At 45.2% G+C, this 27,800-nt stretch overlaps 1 protein-coding gene across 5 annotated transcripts in view; it reads right to left on the bottom strand.

Moving 5' to 3' along the window:
- The window catches only part of RASA1 (RAS p21 protein activator 1), a 165,136-nt gene that overhangs the window by 64,036 nt on the left and 73,300 nt on the right, over positions 1-27,800 (bottom strand). For 3 of the 5 annotated variants that reach the window (XR_010985305.2, XM_068123035.2, XM_068123032.2), the window contains exons 8-19: positions 27,387-27,537; positions 19,655-19,733; positions 18,521-18,644; positions 18,009-18,165; positions 17,309-17,396; positions 16,354-16,434; positions 16,061-16,218; positions 14,168-14,244; positions 13,673-13,845; positions 9,210-9,369; positions 8,905-9,047; positions 7,650-7,765 (exon numbers count right to left, since the gene is read on the bottom strand). Coding sequence is in view for 3 of the 5 variants with exons in the window: in XM_068123035.2 (XP_067979136.1) it covers positions 7,650-7,765; positions 8,905-9,047; positions 9,210-9,369; positions 13,673-13,845; positions 14,168-14,244; positions 16,061-16,218; positions 16,354-16,434; positions 17,309-17,396; positions 18,009-18,165; positions 18,521-18,644; positions 19,655-19,733; positions 27,387-27,537 (1,507 nt within the window). In the remaining 2 variants the exon portion in view is untranslated. Of the gene's footprint in view, positions 1-7,613; positions 7,766-8,904; positions 9,048-9,209; positions 9,370-13,672; positions 13,846-14,167; positions 14,245-16,060; positions 16,219-16,353; positions 16,435-17,308; positions 17,397-18,008; positions 18,166-18,520; positions 18,645-19,654; positions 19,734-27,386; positions 27,538-27,800 lie in introns of all 5 variants that reach the window. The other 2 variants (XR_010985306.2, XM_068123033.2) reach the window with 2 other exon arrangements.

The raw sequence follows: 27,800 nt of genomic DNA, 5'->3' as shown, positions 1-27,800 counted from the left end.
CAGTGGTGGAGCGCCCAACCAACTACACACACTAACAGGCTACACGCCCAGCCATTTCCACAACACCAACGCACCCATCCACTTACCATTCTGTCACCCGCACCACAGATGCCAATATCCAACTACAATTTACCTGTACCCTCTACCTAACACTTACACTACCCGCCCCGGGTATCCGTGATGGGGGTCCACTCTTCCCCCATTCACACCTTTGCACCATCCACTCCACTCCACAATTTCCACCATTCTCACTCCACTACCATCCATTCCACTACTCCATACCATTTATTCCATACAACCACATACACCTGTTGTTGCACACCTGTGCAATCCTACCTGGTGCCACCTGCACCCTCCTCCTCTTCCTGGACCAGTTGGTCAACACAACACACAATCACCACTACTCCCTCATACACTGCTCCACACACCTGTTCAGTTGCACACCTGTGCAATCACACCTGTCCAATTCTCACCTGTTCAATCCTCACACACACGGCATCATCTCAGCTAACTACTCCCTTCTGAAACTTGCGCTTCCCAGTCGTCCCTTTAAACTATTGCGCTCCCACGTCATTATCATCCACACTAATCTACCTGCGTCCCCACTACAGGTATCAGTCACTAACTAACCTTAACGTTACCTAATGTCAATCTCTTCTAGATCCCTACAATATAACCTAACCCACCCGGGCTAGTTTTCACTGCCATACACCCCATAAACTATAGCTCCTTTGCCCCACGTCTGTGAGGGATGGTGGATTTGCCATCCCACCACATCGGGGGTCTCTCACTATCAATTTTGTACACCTAAATTCCAACCAATCAAAAATTTGCCAATCACTACTCATCATCTGCCAATCATTACTGCCAATCCTTTGCCAATCATCAAATTTTGTTTTTCTCTAATTTTGGGCCCAAAACACTATTACTATCACGATCACCATCATCACAGTCCGCTATATCCTAGCCTCGGTGCGTCATGACATCATTAAACTCGGCTTCGTAAAGCCGAGCAATGAATTCGGGTGGTTTGGTTGCCTGCAGGTTGAATCCGTCCGGCTTTCGGTTCAAGGGAGGTGGTTTGGTTGGACCGAGATTCCACGCACCATCTCGGCGCGGCACCTTGCGGTCCCGGGCCCGATGGCTCCATCTCCCCCGGTCGGAACCCCGTCCCCACGAGGGGGCACCGTTCCGCTTCCTCCCACTCGCCCTCGAACCGGACCGGTCGCCTCGCCCGACAAAGCCCGGACTCGACCGTGTGGGGCGGGGCCAAGCCCGAATCGGCAACGACGCTTCGAAGAGAAACGACGCAGCTTCGATCGACGCCGGGCCTCGCACCCAACCAAGCACCCCTCGCACCGAGTGCTCGCATCGGCTATCCGTCGCTCTAACCACTAAACCGGTTACCATCGATGCTTCACTTGCATGCTTACAAGCATACGCTACCCCTTTCACCCTCACAAAACCTGGCGTTCCAACGCCGTCCGTACATTCCACCAACGCTCTCTCTGTTACACACCACACCTCTTGCGCACACTTCGGTCCACACCTCTCCTCCGTTACGTCCTCCGTAACACTCACCATGGGCGTGCACTCTTGCATCCACCCACTAACGCGCTCACATGGGCTCTCCCACACCCGCGCCATGACCAATTCAGGTGTGCTTTCTCGCACACGTTCCACCACCACCTTACTCTCCGTGTCACACTTCGTACACCCCGACGTGCATTCTCGCTCGCACTCGGTTTCACACTCGCGCTCCGATGTGCCCTCTCGCACCTGCGCCATCACCAACTCACTATTCGTGTCACACTCCGTACACCCCGACGTGCATTCTCGCTCGCACTCGGTTTCACACTCGCGCTCCGATGTGCCCTCTCGCACCTGCGCCACCACCAACTCACTATTCGTGTCACACTTCGTACACCCCGACGTGCATTCTCGCTCGCACTCGGTTTCACACTCGCGCTCCGATGTGCCCTCTCGCACCTGCGCCACCACCAACTCACTATTCGTGTCACTCGCCGTACACCCCGACGTGCATTCTCGCTCGCACTCGGTTTCACTCCCACACTTTATAACACACCCACTCGCCGACGCACACTTTTTCCTCCCACGCGTGCCATTTCCACTCACACGGGACCCTTCACCAACGCCCGGATGCTTCCTCGATCCCAAGCGCGCGAAAATTCTTTTGTCGCTAAACATCCTCCTGCAAAATCTACCCGCACAATATACAGCACGACTCACCTGGGGGATCCTTTTCTCCACGCGAACCTGCAAACTTCCATTCGGGTTAGCGAGTACAGCATCATGATTTGAGCAGGGACTTTGTACATAATCCATTTCTCCCTGCAATTCCCGGGTTACCTCCGTCATCTCTTCAATTTTAATTCCCGCTACTGCTTTTTCTTTATTAACCTCGGCGACTGTTGGCTTTAATAAAATTCCCTCTACTTCATCGGTCGCCGGCTTTTCCAAACCCCGTGTCGCGATTTCTACCCCCGTCATTGTACCCGTGCTTTCCTCCGCTTCGCTCAACCAGCGCTTTTCGACACGCGTTACCTCCCCGTGCACCCCTGGGACCCTTTCGCCCAACTTGCGGTCTCTGTCCCTCTGCTCCCTTGCCTCCCTATCGGCCCTCATTCCGTTCGTTGTTTCTTTTAGTTCCTTAGTCATTTGAACACCCATGTTGTTAATTTCCCTGTTGGATATGAGCCCCTGGGCATACATTTTGTTTTCTTCATCCCACTGGGTCAAAAATTTCAACATATTTGCAAGAAATGGATCCCAGGCCGTTGGCACCGCGGGCTCGGCTGCCGCGCGCTCGTACGAGGCGCCTTTTTGCGCGCCTGATACCTCGTGCGTGAGAGCGCCATTTTGTGCACCTGATATTCCCGCAACCACACCTTCTTTACTCTCCTCCACCATTTTTTTTCCTAAGTCCTGGGTCGATTCTACCCCGTCTATCTCTCCCACCGGCATCCCGTCGCCTTGAACAGCCATGGCGCGATTTCAAAATTCGGGTTTTGCTTTAAAAAAAACCAAATTTCGGCAGCTCGTAATTTTGACCAAAATTTTTTTTTTAGATGTTTTAAAAATTTGGTTCGGGACCCGAATTCCACTCCCAGACACCAATTGTTACAGATCGCGGTTATGATGTTATAGACCGAGCGGTGGTTTAAAACCGCGACCTAACAAAAACTCACCCGATTCACCCAGACTTTGGCCGGATCGCACCGTAGCTGCCCAATGGGGAAAAGACAAAGGCGACGAATGCAAAGAGGAAAAAGAAGGCCAAGACGAAAGACAAAAGGTTTGAAATATTACTACTGAATTTATTTACTATTTACACACAAGCAACAAAAAGCAATTCAGTTTATTTACAAGTACAAGACGCAGATGACACAGTGCAAATTTAGCTTATCTACAGACTTAACTAACCCAGGACAGCACAAACAGAACACTGACTCACGCGGGGAATTGATGATAGGAATGGCAGAAGGTGGATGGCTGGAGGGAGAGGGAGAGGTCCAAGGGGGGGTCCCGCAGCACAACCGGCGCGTTCAGCAGCCGCCGTTCCTCTTTGGCCCTGCTCCAAACCGCCGTTCAGGCCCCCTTTGGCGGTTGGGTGGTCTTGCGGCTGCGGCCTCTGTCCGCTACGTTCTCAGGACTTGTCTGGTCCAAACCCTCAACTCTTCCTTGCTTCTTTCACTCCTCACCACCGACTCCTCACCGCAACCAACAACCTTGCAACCAACTCCTCAACCAACTCTTCTCCCTCAACAACCCTTCTCTCTCTTTTGCGACCGACTCAGTCCAACCCAGAGTGCATCTCTCTCTACTCACTTCCGGTTGCGCTTTTTATAGCGCCCCCAGCGATCACGCCCCCGGCGCTTTGGACACGCCCATCGGGGGTGCTCACCTCGGCCCTGGTTGGTCGCGCGACCCTCGGGCTCCGCCCTGGATGGCGACGGGCGGGCGCGCCCCTCCTCCCCTCTGACGAGGTGCGACACGCCTTTCTTCTCCGACTCAATGCCTCGTGGTTAATGGCGGCAATTGGATCGGAGGTAATTGGTAATCGAGGGCTCAGCAGTGACGAGAGGGGGAATGGAGGTTTTGGGAATGGGAATGAAGGGAATCTATCTCTTTCACTGGTGCAATGGAGTATTTCAATTAATGGAAGACACAGCCTTACACTAATACACAGAATAAGATATAACTGTCAAAAGAAAGGATATATCGTGTCCTGCATGTATGTTTTATGGACTAACTACGGAAACGCCCTTTGACCTTTATACAACCACAAACGGAGGGAGGAGGGGTGATATTTTACAACAACCTTTTACAACAACATTTTACCACAACAACAAAATAAAAAAACATTCTCATATCCACAACAATATATATATATACACATACACATACACACATATATATAGATATACACATATATATATATATATATATATATATATATATATATATTACCGGTAAAAAGTTTTAAAACACCTCAATTTTTTGTTTTTATTGAAATTTACGCAGTTTAATGTCTCAATGTACTCTGAAATTAAGCATAGAACAAATAAACAATTGGAGCTAAAAAAATAAAACATAGAATCATTTTGTTTAACAAAATTTAATTTAAATTTTTGACTAAGCAGCTATATATGCTCTATACACGCTGTATATAGCTCAGCAGCTATATACTCACTCAGCTTATATGTGTATATATATATATATATATATATATATATATATATATATATATATATATATATACATACATACATACATACATACATACATACATACATACATACATACATACATACATACATATATATATACATACATATATATATACATACATACATACATATATATATATATATATATATATATATATATATATATATATATATATATATATATATATATATATATATATATATATATATATATACAGCAATACCCCGGCCTACGTCATTAATTGGTTCCATAAGCAATGACGTAACTCGGTTTTTGACGTAAACCGGGCGTAATGCCTTAAAATGAAGACAAACACCGTAAAACTAGAGTAAATAACTGGAGGAGGCTGCGGCTTCGCCCTGAATCTTTGCCGCTCCCCGCCGGGAGTCCCTCCGTTGTTTTCTATCGGTCGGGTCTTCTCCTCGAACAGGGTAACCGGCACGGACGTGTCGACCGTGAGCTGGCTTGTGTGCCGAGTGGCTCCGCGGCCCGCTTCACCACGGCGTGCTTTACCCAACGTGTCCGAGCAGTTTCACAGGTGGTCGTGTCGTGTCGTCTGTGACGAACGAACGAGCTCAGGGTTCCGTGAACCCGGCCGCCCCAGGGATCGACGCTCGCCTCCTAGTCGTAGGCGTGCCCCGTCTTTCCTCGAGCGGCCGAAGTTGCTTGCTTCTTTTTTTTTGGACGATGCGATATACGCAGAAACGACGACGTACAGGCAGGCATTTGCAAATCCATGCACATGTGCACATGAACACATCGATCGGTTCGTCGACGCCGGATGCCGGCGAGGTTCCCGACGAGGCACCCCGGCTCAAGACATGACACGGTCACGGTCGTCCGAGCCGGCATCGTCGTCATGTTTCGCCGTTGCCACGTTACGTTGGTTGTTTTACACAGTAAAGGAATAATCACAAAAATAACAGCGAAAGGCAAAGCAAGCACGCGACCACAGCACAGGACAAAATGCATATGGCATCACCTTTGTTTTGAATGAGAACCAGCAGCTACGCGTACGTATACGTACATTTTTTTTATTTTAATGGGCTTTTTATTGTATTTTTAATTGTTTTTTTAGCTTCTTTTATTGTTACTTTTTATGTACCATTTTATTTATTTTAAATATTTTTTTTCACTTCCTATTATGATGTCGGAATGACGTAAAGTCGCACATAATGACGTTCGCTGAACTGAAATTTACTCTAGAAGAGTGGCGTAAAGTCGGATTTGACGTAGGTCGAAATGGCGTAAAACGGGGTATTGCTGTATATATATATATACATATATATATATATATATACACACACATACACACACACACACACACACACACACACACACACACACACACACACACACACACACACACACACACACACACCGTATAGAAAGCCTACACCCTCTTTGCAAAATTTTCACCTTTTGTTGCCTTATACTTAGAGCCTGGAATTAAAATGCATTAAATCAGACAGGGAATGGGTATAAAAAATATTTCAAAGGCCTTGAATAGCCCTTGGAGCACAGTCAAGACAATCATTAAGAAGTGGAAGGTGTATTGTACCACCAGGACTCTGACCAGAACACGTTGTCCCTCCAAAATGGATGACCAAGCAAGGGGGAGACTGATCAGAGAGGCCACCAAGAGGCCAATGGCAACTTTGAAAGAGGTACAGGCCTTTATAGGAAAGACTGACCATTGTGTGCATTTTGACAACAATATACCAAGCACTCCACAAGTCTGGCCTGTACGGTATGGTGGCAAGAAGGAAGCCATTACTCAAAAAGCGCACCTTGCGTCCCATTTGAGGTATGCAAAAATATACTCCAGAGATTCTGAAGCCATGTGCTAAATGCAGAACGTTACATTTGGCGCAAACTCAACACAGCAGATCACCCAAAGAATACCATACCTACTGTGAAGCATGGTGGTGGCAGTATCATGTTATGGGGATGTTTCTCATCAGCAGGGCCTGGGGCATTTGTCAGGATAGAAGGAAAAATGGATGGAGCAAAATACAGAAAAATATTTGAGGAAAACCTGCTGCCCTCTCTGCAAGAAAGCTGAAATTGGCTCGAAAGTTAACCTTTCAGCATGACAACGACCCGAAGCACACAACCAAAGTTACACTGGAGTGGCTACGGAACAAAAAGATAAATGTCCTTGAGTGGCCCAGTCAGAGCCCAGACCTAAATCCAATCGAAAATCTGTGGCATGACTGGAAGATTGCTGTCCATCAACGCTCCCCACGCAACTTGACTGAGGTTGAACAGTTTTGTTCAGAACAATGTGCAAATATTGCCCAATCAAGGTGTGCAAAGTTGGTAGAGACCAATCCCAACAGACTCGCAGCGGTAATCACATCAAAGGTGCTTCCACCAAGTATTAACTAAGTGGGGTGGAAACATATCCAACCAAGATAATCTAGTTTTGTATTTTTAATCAAATTTTTGAAATTTGTAGAATTTGTTTTTCATTTGGAAATTGTGGGTTACTATGTGTAAATAAAGGTGGAAAAAGTCTGATTTAATGCATTTTAATTCCAGGCTTTAAGGCAACAAAAGGTGAAAATTTGGAAAGGGGGTGTAGACTTTCTATATGCACTATATATAGTGCATATAGAAAGTCTACACCCCCTTTCCAAAATTAAAATCCATCTGACTGCTAAATCCATCTCGACACTAATTGCTGAGCCAGAAGGGCATTAACACCTCAAGTATTAATAAAATCATCATAAAACATTTGTTTGGTTTACCGTTTGATTTACACCTTTATCCAGTGTGTGCTCACCTGAAAATCTGAAATTAGTCACACACAATCCTTTTCCACCTGCTCCACACTCCGTGTGTCCCTGCCTACCCACCCAAAACCCTGCGGATGGAGAAGAGCGCAGCCTCACATGGGGAAAAATTCCGTGGCCTGGAAGATCCGTTCGACGAGCTCAGAAAGGAGGCTCAGCAGGTGGTTAAGGTTGGCCAGGAGGTCCTCACCTTTCTCCAGCTTGGAGGGGTTTAGCTGGGCAAATGTACAGGAAGGAGTAGTGCAAGTAAAAAAATAAAAATAAAAAAAAGACTCCATCAGTGGAGAATTTAAAATGTGAGCAAGAGGACCTATGCTCAGAATAAGCAAATACATACTTTGGTGTAAATCATGCAGACCATTACCGTACATAATACAAACTGCTTTTCGTCAAAGAAAAAAAAAAAAGATTCTGCTCTTACTGCGTAAACTGCCCACAACAGTAAACCACTATGTAACATAAATGACGTTGGGAGGTTAAATAATGAAATCTCATGAGCCTCTGCGCGGAGCGAGTCGGGCGGAGCTATCTGGGCGGATGTTCGCTTCTTCTTTCTTTTGGCGCTTCCACTGGCTCAGTGACAGGCCTGTGGCTCCCTGCAAAGTGTACAGCTTACAGCACTCTGCAAAGCTTACAGCAATTCGAATCCCAAATTGTGTTGTAAAGCTATTACCACATTACGAGGTTCATACCGAACCATGAGGCTATCTGCGTTGCAAGGTCCATACTGCGATACGAGGTTCATACCGAACCACGGGGCCATCTGTGTGACAACACCCATTCTGTGTCCCTATCTGTGTTCAAGCGCTATTCGTTAAAGAGGATTAAAGTGGTCACGACATCTCTATTTATGTCGTTAATTTAAGATTGAAATGCATGTCTGTTATATGTTCTTATGTAAACTCTTTGCATGCTCTGTACTTTGGCGCCCTTTGCATGCTGTACATAAATGTCACCAGTCTGTTTCCTTTTCATTTGATTCACCTTGTTTGATTCACTGTGCAACTAACTGTAATATGTTCTTGGAGTATGGTTATCACAAAGCAATATCATTCCGTTACAGTTTCACGGAGCCTTTTCCGGAGTCTTTAGGAGCTTTTCGGAGCTTGTTGGAAATAAACAGCCTAAGGCTGCTGTTATTAAAACTACTCCTTGTTTGTTTCTGCGTACCACATCCTGCAACCGTGCGATACTACCATAACGAAAACTCTAACGGAGGTTAAGTGCTTGGTTGCCGTTATACACGAGGTGAGTCTAAAACAATAACCAGAAGCAGGGAAATGGCAATTTGATTTTGGCAAAATATATTGGCACAATTTCACGTCATCATCGACCTTCCACAAAGTTTGCTCACCTCACACGACTGTCGTGACTCGAGTATGCGAAGGACGGTGTCTCGGAGAGCATGTTTCAAAAACGGCCACGCGGTACTCTTCATGTACTGTTCCATCAGAGTGCTGGCCAGAGTGGTGGCACGGAACAACGTCGTGGCCTCCTCTAAAACATGCATAAAGTTCGGTCAACCCTGCAACTTCACCTTGCATCACCATCTTCGATTATACATGCCAGCAAGGGCTGGTGACGAGTGTCAATGGTGCACCTCCAAGCCAAAGTCTATCCTCATCTACTCAGTGGCTATCCTAGCCCGTCCTGCTGTACCTTCCAGAAGGATCTCGCAGTTGTTGAGGGTACGAAGGAGCGCAGCTTCATGCCCATAATGCCGAAATAACCGCAGCAGTGTGCTGGCGAGCAGGCTTCGATCCTGGCCGCACACACGCGCCAACGCCTGTACTGCAAGATACTCCCTTTGCATCAGCAACTGGAAGGGGACAGTGGAATATAATAATAATAATTAATAATTCATTTATTTTGTATAGCGCTTTTCCAGAAGCCCAAAGGCGCTTTGACAGAGTGGAAAACATAATGCATAACAATACATGAAAACAACAATTGCAAAAAGACAAGAATCAAGAAAACAAACAGCAGCGATATACGGCATATATATAAGACAAGAATCAAAAAGACAAGACAAGAATCAATAGGGAAATATTTAAAGCAAAAGGAGGGAGAAGGAGAAGAGATAGTCAGGGGTTAAATGCTGTGGGTTGAATGTTGAATGCAGCGTTGAACAGGTGGGTCTTTAGTGATGTTTTGAATGTGGTGAGTGAGGAGGAGTCTCTGATGGTGTGAGGTAGTGAGTTCCAGAGGGTGGGAGCAGCGATGGAGAAGGCCCTGTCCCCCCAGGATCTGAATTTGGTCCGGATGGAGGGGGTCAGGAGGTTGGTACCAGCAGAGCGGAGGTTGCGGGTGGGAGTGTGTCTGGAGAGGAGGTCAGCCAGGTAGGATGGGGCCAGGTTATGGAGGGCTTTGTATGTCAAGAGGAGGATTTTGTACTGGATTCTCTGGGGGATGGGGAGCCAGTGAAGCTTGTAAAGGACGGGGGTGATGTGGTCACGGGTCCGGGAATGAGTGAGTAGACGGGCAGCGGAGTTCTGAATGTATTGGAGTTTATTGGTGATTTTTTAGGGTGAACCATAGAGGAGGCTATTGCAGTAGTCCAGACGGGAGGTGATGAAGGCGTGGATGAGGGTTTCTGCAGCCGTGGAGGAGAGGGATGAGCGGAGACGGGCAATGTTTTTCAGGTGAAAGAAGGCTGACTTTGTGATCTGTTTAGTGTATTTGTCGAAGGAAAGGGTTTGGTCAAAGATGACGCCAAGATTCCGGATGTGAGGGGAGGTGGATACTGGGATACCGTCGATGTTGAGGGCAAAGTTATGGGTGGATTTTGTGAGCGTTTTTGGGCCAATGATGATTATTTCAGATTTATCACAGTTAAGCTTGAGGAAGTTGATTTGAAGCCAGGATTTTATTTCAGTGATGCAGTTTGTCAGGATAGAGTGGGTGTCGGTGGAGACGGACTTGGTGGAGATGAAAAGCTGGATGTCATCGGCGAAGCAGTGGAATTGGAGACCATGACGGCGGATTAAGTGACCGAGCGGGGACAGGTAAAGGATGAAGAGGAGGGGGCCAAGAACTGAACCTTGGGGGACACCTTGGGGGAGGGGAGCAGTGGGGGATTTGCAGTTATTGATGGAGATGAACTGGCATCTGTCAGAGAGGTATGATTTAATCCAAGAGAGGGCAGTGCCGGTGACGTTAAAGGTGGATTCAAGTCGGGTGAGGAGGATAGTGTGATCGATGGTGTCAAAGGCAGCGCTGAGGTCGAGGAGGACGAGAATGTTGAGGTTGCCAGCGTCAGAGGAGAGGAGAAGGTCGTTGGTGATTTTGAGGAGAGCAGTTTCAGTACTGTGGTTGGAGCGGAATCCGGATTGGAATGTTTCATACAAGTTATTGGCAGAGAGATGATGTTTGAGTTGAGTGGCTACAGCGCGTTCCAAAACTTTTGACAGAAAGGGTAGGTTGGAGATGGGTCTGAAGTTGTTTAGGGTGTCAGGGTTTAGACCAGGTTTTTTTAGAATGGGGGTAACAGCAGCAATTTTGAGGGAAGGTGGGACGATGCCTGTAGACAGGGAGGAGTTTATTGTTGCAATGATAAGTGGAGAGAGAGCAGGGAGGGAGGCTTTGACAAAGCTGGAGGGGATGGGGTCAAGAGTGCAGGTGGCAGTTTTCATTCCTATGAGGAGTTCAGAGAGGTCAGTAGGAGAGATTGGGGAGAACCGAGACAGGGGATGGCAGGACAAGGGGGGGCAGGTGGTTGGAGGGGGAGCGGGTGCGGCGGTGGTGAGGAATATGAAGGTGAGGAAGCACAGGATTTATTGGCATTGTAAGTGGGTGGTGTAGAAAGCACAATGTGTTATCGTTAAGCATTGTAGCCTACATAAAACAATATGGAGAAACCTCTGGCAGCTCACAATTTAGTTTGAGGTCTCCATTTAATGGGTCATGCTACAATATGTCCTAACAGTGAAACCACCGCCTTGGAAGCTTTATGTCCTCACACGTTCGAACAGTTCCACAAACAGCCATGTTTTGTATTGTATCCAGTTATTCAGCTCACACAGAACATCTATTCAAGGGCACATCGTACATCAAGTATTTTGTTTGGTTTAGCCAAAGTAGTGAGCCAGCTAGGTTTTCATTGCAAATCCAAGGACAGCTGGTCATTTGCTTTGGAGTACCTCTATTTACAGAATATTAAAATCAAAATCCTTAATATCACTGTCAAGTATATATATAACGGTCTTAGGGGGCTGCAAGGGTGTTGAGGACCGAGAGGGTGTTAGGCGTCTGTCTATAGGGTCTCAAGGGGTTGAAAGGTATAGAGGAGTTTAATAGTTCTAAAGGATGTAAATGTCTAATGGTGTCTAAATGGTTTTTAAGGATCTGCAAAGTTCAGAGGGTGCTCAGCAGTCTAAAAGGATTTTTTTTTCTCTGGTATACAAGATTGAGCGAGGCTCATGTAAGAGCTAACATTAATCACAAAAAACACAAACAGACACATAAAATGCATAATAAAGGGAGCGGGAGACAAGAGGGAATCACACAAGCACAACAACGGCAGAGAACAGGGACATTGGGAGATCTGTGGGAGGGAGAGGGCTTAGGGGGGAGGGGGCGGTGGGTGGGCGAGGTATAAAACAAATGGACACTGACTAGGACTTCCAGGAAAGAAGTCAGTATTTCAAAAAGATGGATGTGGGGTGAATTAACGGGGGAAGAAAAGATCAAGGTTTTGGATGGGGGAAGATAAGACATGGTGGTGAACAGCTGTTTTAAAGACCTGGAGGGAGGAATGGGATTGAAGAGAGTGAGGGAGTTTGTTCCAGAGGCGGGAGAAAAGAGGAATGAAAGAGTGAAGGTGAGCAGAGAGTCTTGATTTTGGCAGTTTAACCATAAGAGGGTTACTGGCAGATCTTGTGCGACCTGAAGGAATATTTGGGGGACAGAGCACAGACAGAGCTGGGGGAGATAGGCCGGAGAGGAGTCGGCAGAAGACAGAAAGACCACCAACCTGCCTGCGGTGAGAAAGTGAAAGGCCCGTAGAATCAGATTCATCGTGGGAGATACCAATGATTCTGAAAGCTTTGGGTTCTACAGCGTGAAGCCGAGCTAGGTGTGAGGCAGTAGCACCAGCCAAGAGGGGAGAGCAGTATTCCATCAAGCTGCGGATGAAAGCTTTGTATGTCGTGAGGCGCTCAGGTGTGCCAAGGAAGGATTTTGTACAACGGAGGATGCTCAGTCGGCGACTGGCTTTGGAGGCCAGCTTGGAAATGTGGTTTTCCCAGGAAAGATCATGGCAGATAGTGAGACCCAAGAGCTTGAGTGACAGAACTTCTTGGAGAGGATTGTTGAGAAAGTAGATGGGAGGGTTATCCAGACAGTCTTTTCGGAGAGACATAGTAAGAGTGTGAGATTTGTCAGGATTGAAAAACATTTTCCACTTGTTTGATCAGTTTGTGATTTTGTCCAGGTCTACGGAGAGCGAGGAGGCTGCTGCCTGCCGATCTGAGGGATGAGATATGGAGCGGCAGAGAGTGGAGCCATCAGCAAAGAGATAGAGAGGATTTTCCAGAGAGTCAGAGAGATCATTGATGAAGACCAGAAAAAGCACAGGGCCCAGAACACTGCCTTGGGGAACTCTAGCCAGAACAGGAAGGGGAGATGAGAGAAATCCATTCAGGGCCACACATTGCCAAAGGGCCAAAGTTATATTGTTCTACAATGGCAAAACGTATATCCATAGAAATACCAACAAATAAAAGGTGAGCTTCTGTACTCTTGCCTCATATTAATCTTTTCATCTCAAATCCTAATTTCATGAGCTTATAGCAATAATAACAAATTTGACTACACTATTCCAATACTTATGGATGGCACTATATATAGGGTAGCAATATATAGTTTTTTTGAGGGACATAACATCTTGCATAATAACTTTTTAACAGACGTAAGATAACATTTTTGAGACACAAAAACAAAACATTTTGCTTCGATTCTCAAGGGTTTTCCATCTTACACTTAGAAAGTCTTCATTTCCGTGGATATTTTGCCTCTTGTTCCTTTCTCGGGATCAATTTCCTCCACTTTCTTCAATAAGTTATCGATAATTAACTTATCTTGTTGACATACTCCACACGCCTCCCAAATCATCCCAAACACACCTCTTGCAAGTCGCTGTACTTGTCCTCGGGCATGATGAGTTCCAAAGAGTAGCGTGCTTTTAGCCGAAGTGAGCCGGGCTCCACGCCGCGGAGTGGCGTGTTTGACGAGAGTTGGAACCACTCATCGGTGAGCTGTCCGTTGGTGAGTTTTCGCAATGAGCAGCACATAAAAACTAAACATCAAAGAAAGATGTAAGATGGAGGGCAGAAACCTTGGATATTCACCACACAGAGATGCATTTGCTTTCAATAACAAAACTTGTGAGATAACACTTGTTATGTGGAATAAAATCATTTCTAACTCTACCAAGTTAGCAAACTCTGCAGGTGAAAACAGGCTTTGTGTGAAAATAAAAGCAACGACAGACAAAAATAATTACAATAAGTTTTACTGTCAGTCAATGGCTAACGGCTTGACACTCCCATGCTCGTGCCAAAAATTCAACAATGTCTACATGGCGTAAAAGGGGTTCTTCAAGGTGTGCCGGAACTTACGGATATCAACGTCCTTAGACTTTTTCGTCCGATTACTGAGGACCACCTCGAACATCTCAACGTTTGGTGGAAGATCGCTTACGGGTATCAAGGAGGATTATAAAGATGTGGCAGGAAAAGAAAAGGTGAGCATTATGCTTTTGTGATAAGCATGCCTGTGATGTGATCGCACAGAAAATAACGTAGAGAATGCAAAGGGAAATTAAGAAACAAATACCAACCACCTCCAAGTTCAACAACAATTGAAAGGCCCAATACCTCATACTCAAGAGCAATTAAATTCCAAAGCTGCCAGTTTTCCAGACAGGGAATGGTGCCGACCCAGCTCCATTAGCACAGACCAAAGCATTTGGGCTTTAAATGTTTATGGCATTCACCTCGTGTCGGCCTCACAAATCAAGTGCATGTTGCATGAGGTTTGCCTGCAAATAACTTGTGTCATGCAAAGTTTAGCCCCACATTGCTGCTGAACAGAACACGCTTTGCTCGAAGCAAGCTGAAATTGCCCGCAATTAACGAGAAGTTGTCGTTCATAATGATATCCACAATGTGGATTAGTGGATTTCCTAATCCATATTATGGATATCATGGAAGGAAGTGGATTTCCTTGAGTCCAGGTGAATCAGGCAGTTTAGTAGAGTTGTCTACTTCCTGAGCAATTTGTTACACATTTAATTTTAACCACCAAAATAAAAAATGCAAGAAGGTATGTCAATGCATGCACAATCGGCCTGGGAAACGCCTTGGATTCGTGCCAGTCTATTTGTTCCACTGGTGAACATCTAGCAAAGGTGTTGCTCACCTGTGAATAATTGCCTAACATTTGCATGAACAAACTAGATGTTATTCATAGAATCCTTACCCTGCGCAGTCAACTTGTTGAGAGCCACCTCTTCTGTTTTTGAACATTTTTTTCCTTTGATCCAATATGACTGCCAAACCACGTGAGCGATGACATCATAAATTTATATTCTCTAATATAATTGTTGCATAGATCACGCTCAATACATTTCAAACTGATCAGACTAGTGTTGTCCCTGTCGAATTATGACGTCATAATTATGGCACCAATGACGTCATCATTAACAACACCTATTCCCCAAATGGAGTTCTTTACAATAAGCCATGTTTCAATTTTTTCCATGCAGCGGTTTTGGAGATATAGAGGTGCAACATTTTTCGATTTTTCCAAGACGGCACCTGTACCACATGACCTATGATGTAATGATTATCATTAAAATATTCGAAAGGTGGAGGCGCTCCTAAGGCGAAAATTTTATGTCCATCAGACCAACAGTTGCTGAAAAAAAATTAATAATGATCGGATGGATAAGCTGTATTTGTCGAATTATGTCGTCATAACGAAGGCACCGATGACATCATCATCAACAAATCTTATTCCCCATGGGGAGTCGGTGACAATGAGCCAGGTCTCAATTTTTTCCATGGAGTGGTTTCAGAGATATAGAGGTGCGAAGTTTTTCAAAGATGGTGCCTGTACCACGTGACCCATAACGTCATAATAATCATTAAAATATTCTACAGGAGGAGGCCCTCATATGGTGAAAATTTCATGTCGATCGGACCAACGGTTGCCGAGAAAATGAATTTTTAAAATGCAGACACGGCGCACTGCACACGTACGCAACTGAATGCTTAACCCCGCTTTCCGCTTCGCGAGCACAGGGTATTTACCCCCATTGTACAGGTGGCTTAAGCAGGTCCAAAAACCAATTTGGCAAAAACACAAATGTGGATAATACAAAATAAATGAATAAATAAATAAACATCCCACAAGAATATGAGGAAAAGATGGTGACTGTGACCTTAAGAGAAACATCAGCTGTGGGTTAAGGCAACGCTCGGTGGCGACAAATGCAATGGAATACTCACTCAAAAACAAACTCCTCGGCCCACACGGGGTTCTGACCCTCTTTGGCCGGCGTGCGTGCAACCTGGACATTGTTCAAAAGGATAGTGCAATAGGGATGCGTGAGGTACTTTGCAGGTAATTTGTGAGCCTCTTCCACGTACAGTGTAAGGCTGCGTACCTGTTTCCGCGACCAGAAGGAAAAAGCACGCCAAGGTTAGGCTGGACAAAAGAGTGCTCTGTTGCCTTGCATACTTTGCTCATCTAATGACCGAGATCAATGAGATGCAATGTTGAGATATGCTCGGTGTGCAACCTGTCGCAGCCTCCTGTTTGCAGTGCACTGGGATTGCCGTCGATATTTGGTGCAGTACTGCAGTATTACTTTCATCCACTCCTATAATTGCACCAGGAACACACACAGACAGGAATCATGTGCTATTGTGATATCATTACCACAACCTTCACCAAAATGTTTATTGCCCTTTTGAACATGGTATCATACAAATTTACTCTTCTGCAACCTTTATTCTCCAAAAGCAATGATATTTATTGTTCTTCTTGCCAAATCTTACATTTTTTTGCACCATTTATTTCCTAGTTGGTTTATATGCCAGTTATATTTCAATCAACTACATTCAGATTTGTAGCTCAGTGATAGCATACTCATTACCGACTCATCTAGTCCGAGTTCCAACGCTGGCTGTTAGGGTGGTGAGTACTCCTTTGTGGATCTCCGAGATCCCAAAGGGTATGTCGAAAAGAGTAGGTAATTGTGTGCCGATAAAAGGAGTAGTCGCTGATTCCCTAATTCACAGTTCTGAGATTTTTACGAAGACACACCCACTTTGAACAATTTGAAGATGGTTAGCTAGTCAAAAAAGTGCAACTACAGTTCAGTATACCTTTTGCTACAGAGCCACAACTGATGGTGCAGGGTTCCAAAGGACATGCTTCTTTGTCCGATAAAACACCGAGGCCCACCACCCCCTCTCCCCCAACCCCCATGTTTAATTGACTCGCTGCCAGATTCAGGGAAAACGCTACAAAACGTTTTCTGCTTTAGGATTGGATTAAAGGTCCCAGAGATCTCTTCAGGATACTATTCATCCACCTTACATAAAATCCAAGAGGATTGTCTTCTCGTGATTATCAACAATGGCTACATCACGGCGTAAGACATTCAATGTTACATTCCATCGTATGCAGGTTGTCAATCCACTGATAGTTTAAACGCAAAGAGAGCAGGAAATAACTCAGCATAGTCTCACCTGTGCCGATTCTTGAGTGTCAGCCGAGAAATAGAAAATGTTGTTTCCATCACTGAAGTCCTGGACAACTATTTGGAAACAGTTTGGCCTGTGGAAAAAGACGGTAACATGAATGTTATTTTATGAGGTTAACATGGCATTTCTACATTTGTGTCGTTGGAGACATCTCAAGCGCGTTTGTTTACTTATTTAATACATTGATATAATGCTCATAGAGGAATTGTACATAAAATACAGGCAGGAAAAATACATTAGGAGACGATACACACACAGTAGGTGAGGTTTGAACCCGGGATCCGAGCACCATGAGCAGTGGGCTCTGACGGGACCGCCATACAGGCGGTCCCGTAATCCCTATGACCATCTCTTTGCTGGCGATTCTGCTTCATTGAGTGAGGACGGTTGTCCCTCTGCATTTAAAGGCTATCGAGGATCCCATGATATCATTTACACCAGGTAGATCACTGTATGCCACCAGCATGGCCAAGAGTTCTGCTTGAGGTTCGTTGTATAATTAGTGCTACCTGCTATGTGTAGATGTTCCGGTGTTTGATTTATGATGGACAGCCAAGATGGACCAAATGGCCTCTTCCTGTGTGCCTGTATAATTTTACAGCAGTTTTGCATCAGCAGTCCAATATGATATTCCAACGTAGGTCAAGTGCATGATTATGCAATTACACCATGGTAGTTAGTGCACCTGCCAAAGTAGCTTTCATGAACGGTGTAGATAGAGCAGACACTGAGGTCTATGAGGCCTTTGGGTTTGGTCACACGCTTCTCATTCTCAAAGTAGAAGAGCTGAGCATCGGAGCCACCCAGCACAAAGTACAGTGGTTTCCACCGTTTGTTCTTGCCTGTCGAGACAATGGGATATTGCATAAAATAGCATTTTTATCAATATCTAACCAGCCATGCCTTAAGAGTGATAAGCAGTAAAATTAATCAACAACTGGACCCCAAGTGATTGGCCATATTGTTATGCAACCACTATCCTGCTAACCTTGCCCCACCTATCCTTCTCCCAAACCCATGTGTACATAATATGTAGATGGCCCAACATATTGTCTGAAGAAGGGGATACATTGCCTTGCAGTTTTCTTGTACAACCACAGGGCAGTTAAAGATTATACGAGTAAAGCAATGACAAACTCAAAAAAGAATGTCGATATGTTGTGTTTAACAAGGAAAATGTTCAAAGTTAGCCCATACTCCTCTTGCAAAGATAACCATTCTTCACGATGTTTTTGACCCGAAGAGCGTCGCGGTGCCGATCACGAATAGTCTGGTAGATCTCGCTACGCTCCGAGACGTCTTTACTGACTCGCGAATCATGCTGGAGAAGAAGAATCAAGACTGATTACCAACAAAAAGTGAAAAATGAAAAATGTCAACTGTATAAAATCAAATCCAGTTACAGTACAGATTAGTCCATTAGGGACCAACTATTTGTCATAAATCGTGCACAACCTTTTGAAATATCCTGCTATATATCATTTTGGCCCCATCTCTCAATGGCAAATAATCACTTAGAAATAATAATAGAAATTCTCGGATTCGGATCCGGATCTTCATCAAAATGTAATTGATTAGTTGTTGTCCCACACTCCAACCTGTTCACCAAGTTGCGTCCAAATCTGTACACAACTTTGAGATATCCTGCTCACAAACAAATAAACAAATAAGACAGACAGACAGGGGTGAAAACATTATGCCTATCTACCTTTGTCTGTGGAGGTAAACATGTAAACTTTGAATCACACTTCATTTACTCCATATCCCCACCATCCCTTCCCTCTGCTTATTCACAATCTCCTCTCAAACTGCTTTCCTTTCACCACCCAGTCTCTTGAAATGAATCTTCCATTATTTGTCTCCATGATCATTCTTCTTTTTTTCAATTTTGCATCATTGCCTTTCACTTTCACCCCAAATCCCCTACCACATGAAAGTAATGAGAAGATGGCTCTTAAGCCAAGGTCACGTGACGTTATACACAGATGTTACAGATTTTATTATTATTTCTTTTTTTGCATACAAGATCGAGGCTCGTGAAAGAGCTAACCTTAATCCGACACATAAAACACAAAATAAGGAGAGCAGTAGACAAGATGGGGATAGAGGGGGAAGGACGCAAACACGACATTTGAGAGCAAGGACATCGAGAGAACTGTGGGAGGGAGAGGGCTTGGGGGGAGGTGGGAGAGGTATAAATAAATGTCATTGATAAAATAAATGTCATTGTTTTGCCACTTTTAAGAGTTAACTGAAAAAAGTGCACAAATGAAAAACCAAAATGCCAAAGCAAAAAGTGGGGAAGCAAAACAATATGAAAGATAACATTACCTGCACTGGTACTGGATCCTTGAGACAATGATTTTCAACAATCTGATCCTTCTTGTAGTGATCAATCACCTCATCGATACTGGAGAGAGAGGGAGAGAGAGAGAAATAGAGAGGTAGAGAGAGAGGAGGTGGGGGGTAGTGGGAGTGGGGAGTGAGGGGAAGAGAGAGGGTGAGAGAGAAAGAGAGAAAAAGAGAAAGAGGAGGGAGAAAGAAAAAGAGAGGAGGGAGAGACTTTTATTATAAAACATCGAAAAGGAGGGTCCAGGGGAGTCAGAAACATCGTCTCATGAAAACCATGAGCAAAAAATAAATAATGATGAAACAAAAGCAGAAGAAACCATTAACATCACACTGGATATTGCTTTTAAAAGGTTACCTGTTACAGATCGATTTCCAGGAAATTGTCAGAACTTTACAAAGAGCATTGTGTACACACGAGAGTTTAACAAAATAGCACAACAGACCAGAAAGGGAGTAACGGTAAAAATCAAAATTAACACGACGCAAAACTAGGACTTCAAACTGAAATTTATTTCGCCAAGTAATAAACAGTCAGGGGTGAAAACATAACTAGACTAGTAGACTAATGCTTTATACCAGAATAAACTGGAGAAAAGTAAGCGGACTAATGCTTTAACAGTACATTTCTTTAAACTACTGCTTTGAGAAACCAGAAATTGGCAGTTTCATGGTTGCCGAACAATGTTCCTAGTCATCCCTACTATAATTCATAGGCGGTGTGTGTTTGTTGGTGTTTGTTGTGCTCCTCCTCCTCCTACAGTTCTGGGCCAATCACATCCAGTGAGGGACGCAAATTATCTGTTAATGTGCAGAGCCATATATAAAGAGAGTCTGGCCATCTTTTGATCTCGCAACTTTATGGAAAGGGGTGGGATGGTGGAGTTTCAACAACAGGAGAGGTGGATTGTGTTGGGGGGGGGGGGGGGGGGAGAAGGGGGGAAGCAAAAAAGCCACAGCTTATCACAGGTTCAACAGCTACAGCCATCAACTGGAGTGTTGTCATTTCTTTGAGTTTTCACTCGACAGGAAGTTTAACAGTTGCTGAATTGGATGGATCACAGCAGGGAATTGGGAAGAGGTTTGGGAGGTATTTGTAGGTAAAGGGGGATCGTTAAGAGAATGCTCAATGTTAGGTCCATCCAAAATAACATTTGAGTTTATGAGTAACCTTGCTTACCATCCTATGGGTACATTGTCTGGATTGGATGACTGTCTCCAGAGGTGATAAAGGAGAAAAGCACCGTGGGTGGATTGAACAAAAGTGTTTCACACTTACTCATTAGTTCTGCATTATCTGGGTGATTCAATATGGAAACTGTCACAGGAGACATTGTCTCAGCCATCACAAGTTCTTTAAGTGACTAAACCCCCTTTACTGTGCCTGATGAGGACTGGAATATTTTTACCTCTGCCCACCGAAGGTGGACGGAGGTTATGCTTTCACCTGTTTGTTTGTGTGCAGAATATCTTAAAAAGCTGTGGATGGATTCAGATGACATTTGGTGGACAGGTTGGGTGTCTGACAAGGATGAGTTGATTAGATTTTGGTGAAGATCCAAATCCAGAGGGAGGGGAGGCAGGTGGAAGAGGGGGGGGGGGGGGGAGGAGCAGTGCTAGGACAGGACTGTTTTAAGTGACCAAGTCACTCTTAAGATGTCAGATGATACATGCACATCAGCTGTGGCTGTCAATTTGAAATTTAGAGACAACTTTCAAAACCCTATCAACGTTGGATGGAGAAAAAACCTTTTGTCCAAAGCACAGTTACATGCTTGGTACGTTCATTCTAGCAGCCTAGTGGGTATCATAGTAATTTGTGACACCAGTGTGCCATGCCAAAAGAGTGTGGCTAATAGTTTTTCATTCTTTAGCACGGGTGAAACATTGGAAATTGTGAGTTTCACTGATCGTGTATCAAACGGAAGCTAGAACATTGTGGCACAAAGTGACAGAGTAAATAACCAAGAAATGACAATTTAGCAGTGCAAACCTTTTTCAATAACATCGATGTTACCAGCGGTCATTATCATATCATCGACGCTAACTACTGATGGCGCACAGGCCATACCATGCTTCCGTGATCATGTCTCAAAAGCCACAAACAAGGATGAGCCACCATAGTGGTGAAAGGGATGGGGAGGGGAGTGTAGGATAAATAATTAAAAACGGCAGAGATGTGGGGGAGAGGAGAGGGTAAACAAACCTGTTCAACTAGACAAGGTCAAAACATAAAACATTCCTAAAAGAAACCTACCCCAGAGAAAAGAGTGATGACCAATCACATGCCGTAATTATTTATTTTATTACAACGGCAGTTCAAAAAAATGAAACTAATACAACTAGGATTAGGAGGAAGCCATCACCCGGTGATCTTACCAGAGCTGTGGGCTCTGTCCATCTCTGTCTCTGTCACTCTGTGTCTCTGTCTTTGTCTCTTTCTCAGAAGACAAGATGAGACGAAGAAAGGGTATTGGCCAAAAGAATAAGGGAAATGGAGAGGAAGAAAACAGGAAAGAAGAAGCCAGGCAGACACAACACATACCACCAGAGGCGCTGAGCAACAGTGATGCACAATTGCATGTATATGAAGCACGAACAGACAGCAACTGTGGAAAGTGGTGGGAGGGGTCAGGGCAGACAGGGAGAAAGAAGAGAAAGAAGAGAAAGAAGAGAAAGAAGAGAAAGAAGAGAAAGAAGAGAAAGAAGAGAGAGAGAGAGAGAGAGAGAGAGAGAGAGAGAGAGAGAGAGAGAAAGGGAAGGTGAAAGGGGAGGGGGGGTGAAGGAAAAAATAGGGGGGGGGGAGAGAAGGGGGAGTGTGGGGGGGGAGAGAAGGGGGAGTGTGGGAGAGAAATGGAGGGGAAGAGAAAGGGAAAGGGAAGGTGAGCGAACAAAAGAGAGAAGGAGAGGGAGAGGGAGAGGGAGAGGTAGAGGGAGAGGTAGAGGGAGAGGGAGAGGGAGAGGGAGAGGGAGAGGGAGAAGGAGAGGGAGAGGGAGAGGGAGAGGGAGAGGGAGAGAGAGAGAGAGAGAGAGAGAGAGAGAGAGAGAGAGAGAGAGAGAGAGAGAGGGTCAACCACTAAAAGCTCGCAAGTAATTGGCTTTGAGAAACCCAGAAACCTGGCCAGCAGACACCATAACCACAGCCCAAAGGTTATCTTGGTAACATTACCAAAATCCTGCCTTGAAATAGGTTGGCCACGAAGGTGCAACGTGCAGATATAATATTGATATACTCGTACTAGGAGGATTATTTTGAGATTTTTCGCGAAGTGATTCAGAAACAGATGTGAAAGAAATACGTTGAAGCTTTGTGGTATGAGAAAAAAATCTTCAACAAATCATGCAAAAAGTCCAACTTTACCTCAATCATACAAATTATGATGTGTGCACCCTGGATTAGAATAGGTACACCGTATCCCTGCGTGTCGTAAGAGACGACTAAGAGGGTTGGCGTCAGGAAGGGCATCCGGCCATAAAAACATTGCCTCAAAAAGAGAACCATGACAATTACAACTACATATGGGCAGGGTACAGCCCGAAGTGGAGATCGGTTTCTGAGGTTTGGGACATGGAATGTAGGGACAATGACAGGGAGATCAGGAGAAGTGGTGGAAGTATTGGTCAGAACAAGAGTGGACATATGTTGTGTGCAAGAGACGAGATGGAAGGGAAGTGGTGTGAGAATGGTGAAGGGTAGGCAGGGACAGAAATACAAGTTTGTGTGGCAAGGGTGCCTGGAGGGCATGAATGGTGTTAGTGTCCTGTTTTCTGAGGAGTTTGTAGACAGTGTGGTGAGTGTGACTAGAGTGAGTGAAAGGTTGATGATGGTGAAAATGATGATTGGAAAGCTCTTCGTGAACGTCATCTCAGGATATGCTCCGCAGGTTGGTCGGAGCGATGAAGAGAAGGACAAGTTCTGGTGTGCGATAGAGAAGCTGATGGAAAACGTGTAAGATGAGGAAGTTGTTGTGGTAGGAGGAGACCTAAATGGACATGTGGGAAGGAGCATGGATGGTTTTGAGGGAGTTCATGGGGGTTACGGATATGGTGTGAGAAATGGAGAAGGTGAAAGGATTTTGGAGTTTGCTGATGGGGCTGATTTGTTGATTTGTAATACTCAGTTCCAGAAAGAGGATAATAAGCTTGTTACATACACGTCAGGTGGGTCGACGACAACCGTTGACTACCTGATGGTGCGTAGGCGAGATAGGGGGCACCTCCGGGACACAAAGGTGATCCCGGGGGAGGAGGCTGTTTCACAGCACCACTTGGTTGTCTGCGACATAAGGGTGAAAGGTGCGAGGAGAGCTCGGCGGGTGAAGTACCAACCGAGAATGAAGGTGTGGAGGTTGAAAGAGGTGTCAGTAAGGGAGGCATTAAAAGAGAGGCTGAGTAGGGGAGAGGATTATGTGGTTGAGCTTGAAAGTGGTTGGATGTCAATGAAAGCTAGTCTGTTGGGAGCCGTTGGTGAGGTATGTGGATGGACAAAAGGACCACTGAGGCACTCGGAAACATGGAGGTGGGATGATGAAGTTGGAAAAAGGATTGACGAGAAGAGGAAGAAGTTCAAGGAGTGGCAGAAGGCGAAGGGTACGGGAGCAGAAAAGGAAGAGCATGAAAGTTATAAGGCTGCAAAGAAAGAGGTAGCAAAGGCGCAGGAGGCATGTAGGAAAATGTTCGGAGAACGCTTGGATGCGGCAGAGGGTCAGAGAGCAGTATTCAGGATTGCAAAGCAGATAGCGAAAGAGAGGTGTGATGTGATGGGGGTGAGTTGCTTGAAGGATGAAGTGGGACAAATCGTTGTGGACCCAGATGGAAGTAAAGGAAGATGGAAAACATATATGGAAATGCTGTTGAATACAGAGAATGAATGGGATGGCAACATAGAGAGTAACCCAGTTTTAGGACCGGCAGAGAAGATAACTGAGAAGGAAGTTGAGGAAGCGATAAAAGCAATGAAGAGTAGAAAAGAGGGAGGGCCGACGGGAGTTGTGGGAGATATGTTGAAGGCAGCCGGAAGTTGGGGTGTGAAGAGAATGGCAGAGATCTGTAATCTGGCGGTGAAAGAAGGCCGCATTCCAGTGGATTGGGAACTGAGTACCCTCGTCCCTCTATACAAGGGGAAAGGTGACCCTCTAGAGTGTGGCTCGTACCGAGCGATAAAGTTATTGGAGCATGGAATGAAGGGATTGGAAAGAGTGTTGGAGAGGAGGATAAGGAAGAAAGTGAAGATCGACGAAATGCAGTTTGGATTTATGCCAGGAAGAGGAACGACAGACAAGCTTTTTATTGTGAGGCAGTTGCAGGAGAAGTACATGGAGAAGAGGAACAAGTTGTTTCTTGGGTTTGTTGATCTGGAGAAAGCATTCGATAGGGTTCCACGCAAAGTATTGACATGGGCAATGACGAAGTTAGGAGTGGAGGAATGGTTGATCAGAGTAGTGATGGCAATGTACAAAAGAGCGCGCACAGCTGTAAAGACGAAGGACGGGAACAGTGGTGAGTTTGAGGGGAAGGTGGGAGTGCATCAGGGGTCGGTACTAAGTCCACTACTATTTGTAGCTGTGATGGAGGTGTTGGCTCAGAACGTAAAGGAGGGTTTACCGTGGGAGTTGTTGTATGCAGATGATCTGGTGTTGATTGCGGAAAGTATGGATGGACTGAAGGAAAAGATGAACAAGTGGAAGGAATGTATGGAGACAAAAGGTCTGAAGGTGAATATCGGAAAGACGAAGGTGATGGCAAGTGGTAAAGCATGTGGTGAGGTGGAAAGAACTGGGAAGTGGCCCTGTGCTGTGTGCAGGAAGGGTGTCGGAGTGAACTCCATTCAATGTACAATGTGCGCTGAGTGGGTTCATCAAAAATGTAGTGGTCTGAGAGGGTCATTTACCAGTGTGGCAGCTACATTCAAATGTAAAGTGTGCACAGAGGGAGCTGCAGATGGAGGAAATGTTGAGTTGGATCTTGGAGACGACGTGAAGCTGGAAGGTGTGAAAACATTTTGCTACCTCGGAGACATGCTGAATGGAGAAGGTGGATCAGACTGGAAGAAGTTTCGGGAACTGAGTGGCGTGCTGATGAGGAGGGGAGTGTCGTTGAAGCTGAAGGGAAAGGTGTATGCTGCATGTGTGAGAAGTGTTATGATTTATGGGAGTGAGACATGGGTAATGAACGTAGAGCAGCAACGAAGGTTGGAAAGGGTGGAAATGCGAATGGTTCGATGGATGCGCGGAGTATCGTTGAGAGAGAGGAAGACAAATGATGAATTGCGAAAAATGATGGGAATCGAGCCTGTGATTGATGTTGTGAAGAGGAACAGGTTGAGATGGTTTGGTCATGTGTTGAGGAAGGATGAAAGTGACTGGTTGAGAAGAGTGATGGAAATGAATGTACGTAGTGTGTTCAAAAAGTATCTGACCTTTGTTCATAAAAGATACTCGCATCCAGATAAAAAATTTTTTATAATAATCTCATTCAAAGTAGTCCCCTTGGGCTGCCACACACTTCTCCCAACGGTTCTGCCACTGTCGGAAGCAGCGCTGGAACGCCTCTTTTGGGATGGTGCGCAGCTGGTCCGTCGCATTCCGCATGATGTCTTCTCTGGAGTCGAAGAAGACGGTCAGCATGACTTTGACATTGCTGCGGACCTGCCTTGCTTTTTTTGGCCTCGGGGATGTTGGATGCTTCCATTGTGATGACTGCAACTTGGTTTCTGGGTCGTACCCATAAACCCAGGACTCATCGCCAGTGATCACTGTGTTGAGGAAGCTGGGATCGCTGTTCACAGTCTCCAGCATGTCCTGTGCGATCTCCAAACGGAGTTGCTTCTGCTCAATCGTTAGCAGCTTTGGTACGAACTTCGCTGAGATTCTCCTGAAGCCCAAATCCTCCTTCATAATGGAATGAACGGTGTTGAATCTTGCGGATCGTTTCCACTTGGGAATCGCCAAGCTTTACACAAAATTTGATGCAGTAGGGTTGTTCAGGTTTTTCCGTCATTTTGTCAAAAACGAAAATCCGACGGCGCTCACTTACATGTCCTCACTCATCGGCGGTCTGCCGTCGAATGACAGCTTCTGCAGGTGGGAAAAAATTCACGCGTGCGCATTAGGATCGCCTACATACGTGCACCAATCAACGCCTCCCTAGCTTCTTTTTTTTTACGCACGAAAAATAAAGGTCGGATACTTTTTGAACACAGTAGTAGAAGGAAGTAGAGGACGGGGAAGACCGAGAAAGACTTGGCTAAAGATGGTGGAAGAAGAAATGCGGGCAAGGGGGTTAACAAGGAGAGATGCAGAAAATAGGGCAAGATGGAGAAGATTGTCATGGGGACCGCAAGGCTAACCCCCGCTCTATCAGGGAAAATGGCCTTAAAATGCATGTTGTTTGTTTGTTGTACAAATTATGATGTCATTACACGGTATGCATTTCATACACGGAAATTCATTAGTAATCGTTTTAGATACAATCAGGGATGTACACAATTTATCATGTCAACACGAGTTTGCTCCGAAGTCAAACTTTTAGTCTTGATCTGACGTCTTATTATAATAATTATAAAAATGTGTTTCTCAGCTTTGACCCATTCGTACACCAAATGATACACACAACATGACTGGTCATATCACAATGTGGACTCATGATGAATCTGAATCGCAGTTACATCCACCTGTTGACAAATAAAAAGGTCAAACTGTGACTGGATATCCACCTGTTGTAATAGCGACCACCCATGACGAACTGTGAGTTGGTAGAGCGTGAGATTTTGAATCGCTGGATCTTGTTAGCCATGCGGAAGTACAGAGAATAATCTCCCGGAGTGTTGTCTGATGGGCGAACCAGAAAGCTTCTATCTTCGCCTACTGGACGTATAAAAAAGGAAGAACAGTGAGACAATGAGAAATGACTTGCAGCACGATTTGGCACAATTCAAAGTCAATTCAAGGTCATAATGGGCTTCTTGGGTTGGGACAATAATAATAATAAATAAATGATTTCCTTAGAAGCCATTTACTGTATACATTACATATGCAAAGATGGGATAACCCCCCCCCCCCCCTCCCTACCCTCCCCCTCACAAAATGTTCCTCTTTTGTTTGCTCCCCTCTCAACCTCCGTTGTTCAC

Source organism: Myxine glutinosa, chromosome 7, assembly GCF_964187855.1.
Source record: "Myxine glutinosa chromosome 7, kmMyxGlut1.1, whole genome shotgun sequence".
Lineage (NCBI taxonomy): Eukaryota > Metazoa > Chordata > Myxini > Myxiniformes > Myxinidae > Myxine > Myxine glutinosa.
The sequence above is the reverse complement of the archived record's forward strand: the minus strand, read 5'-3'. Positions and strand labels throughout refer to the sequence as shown.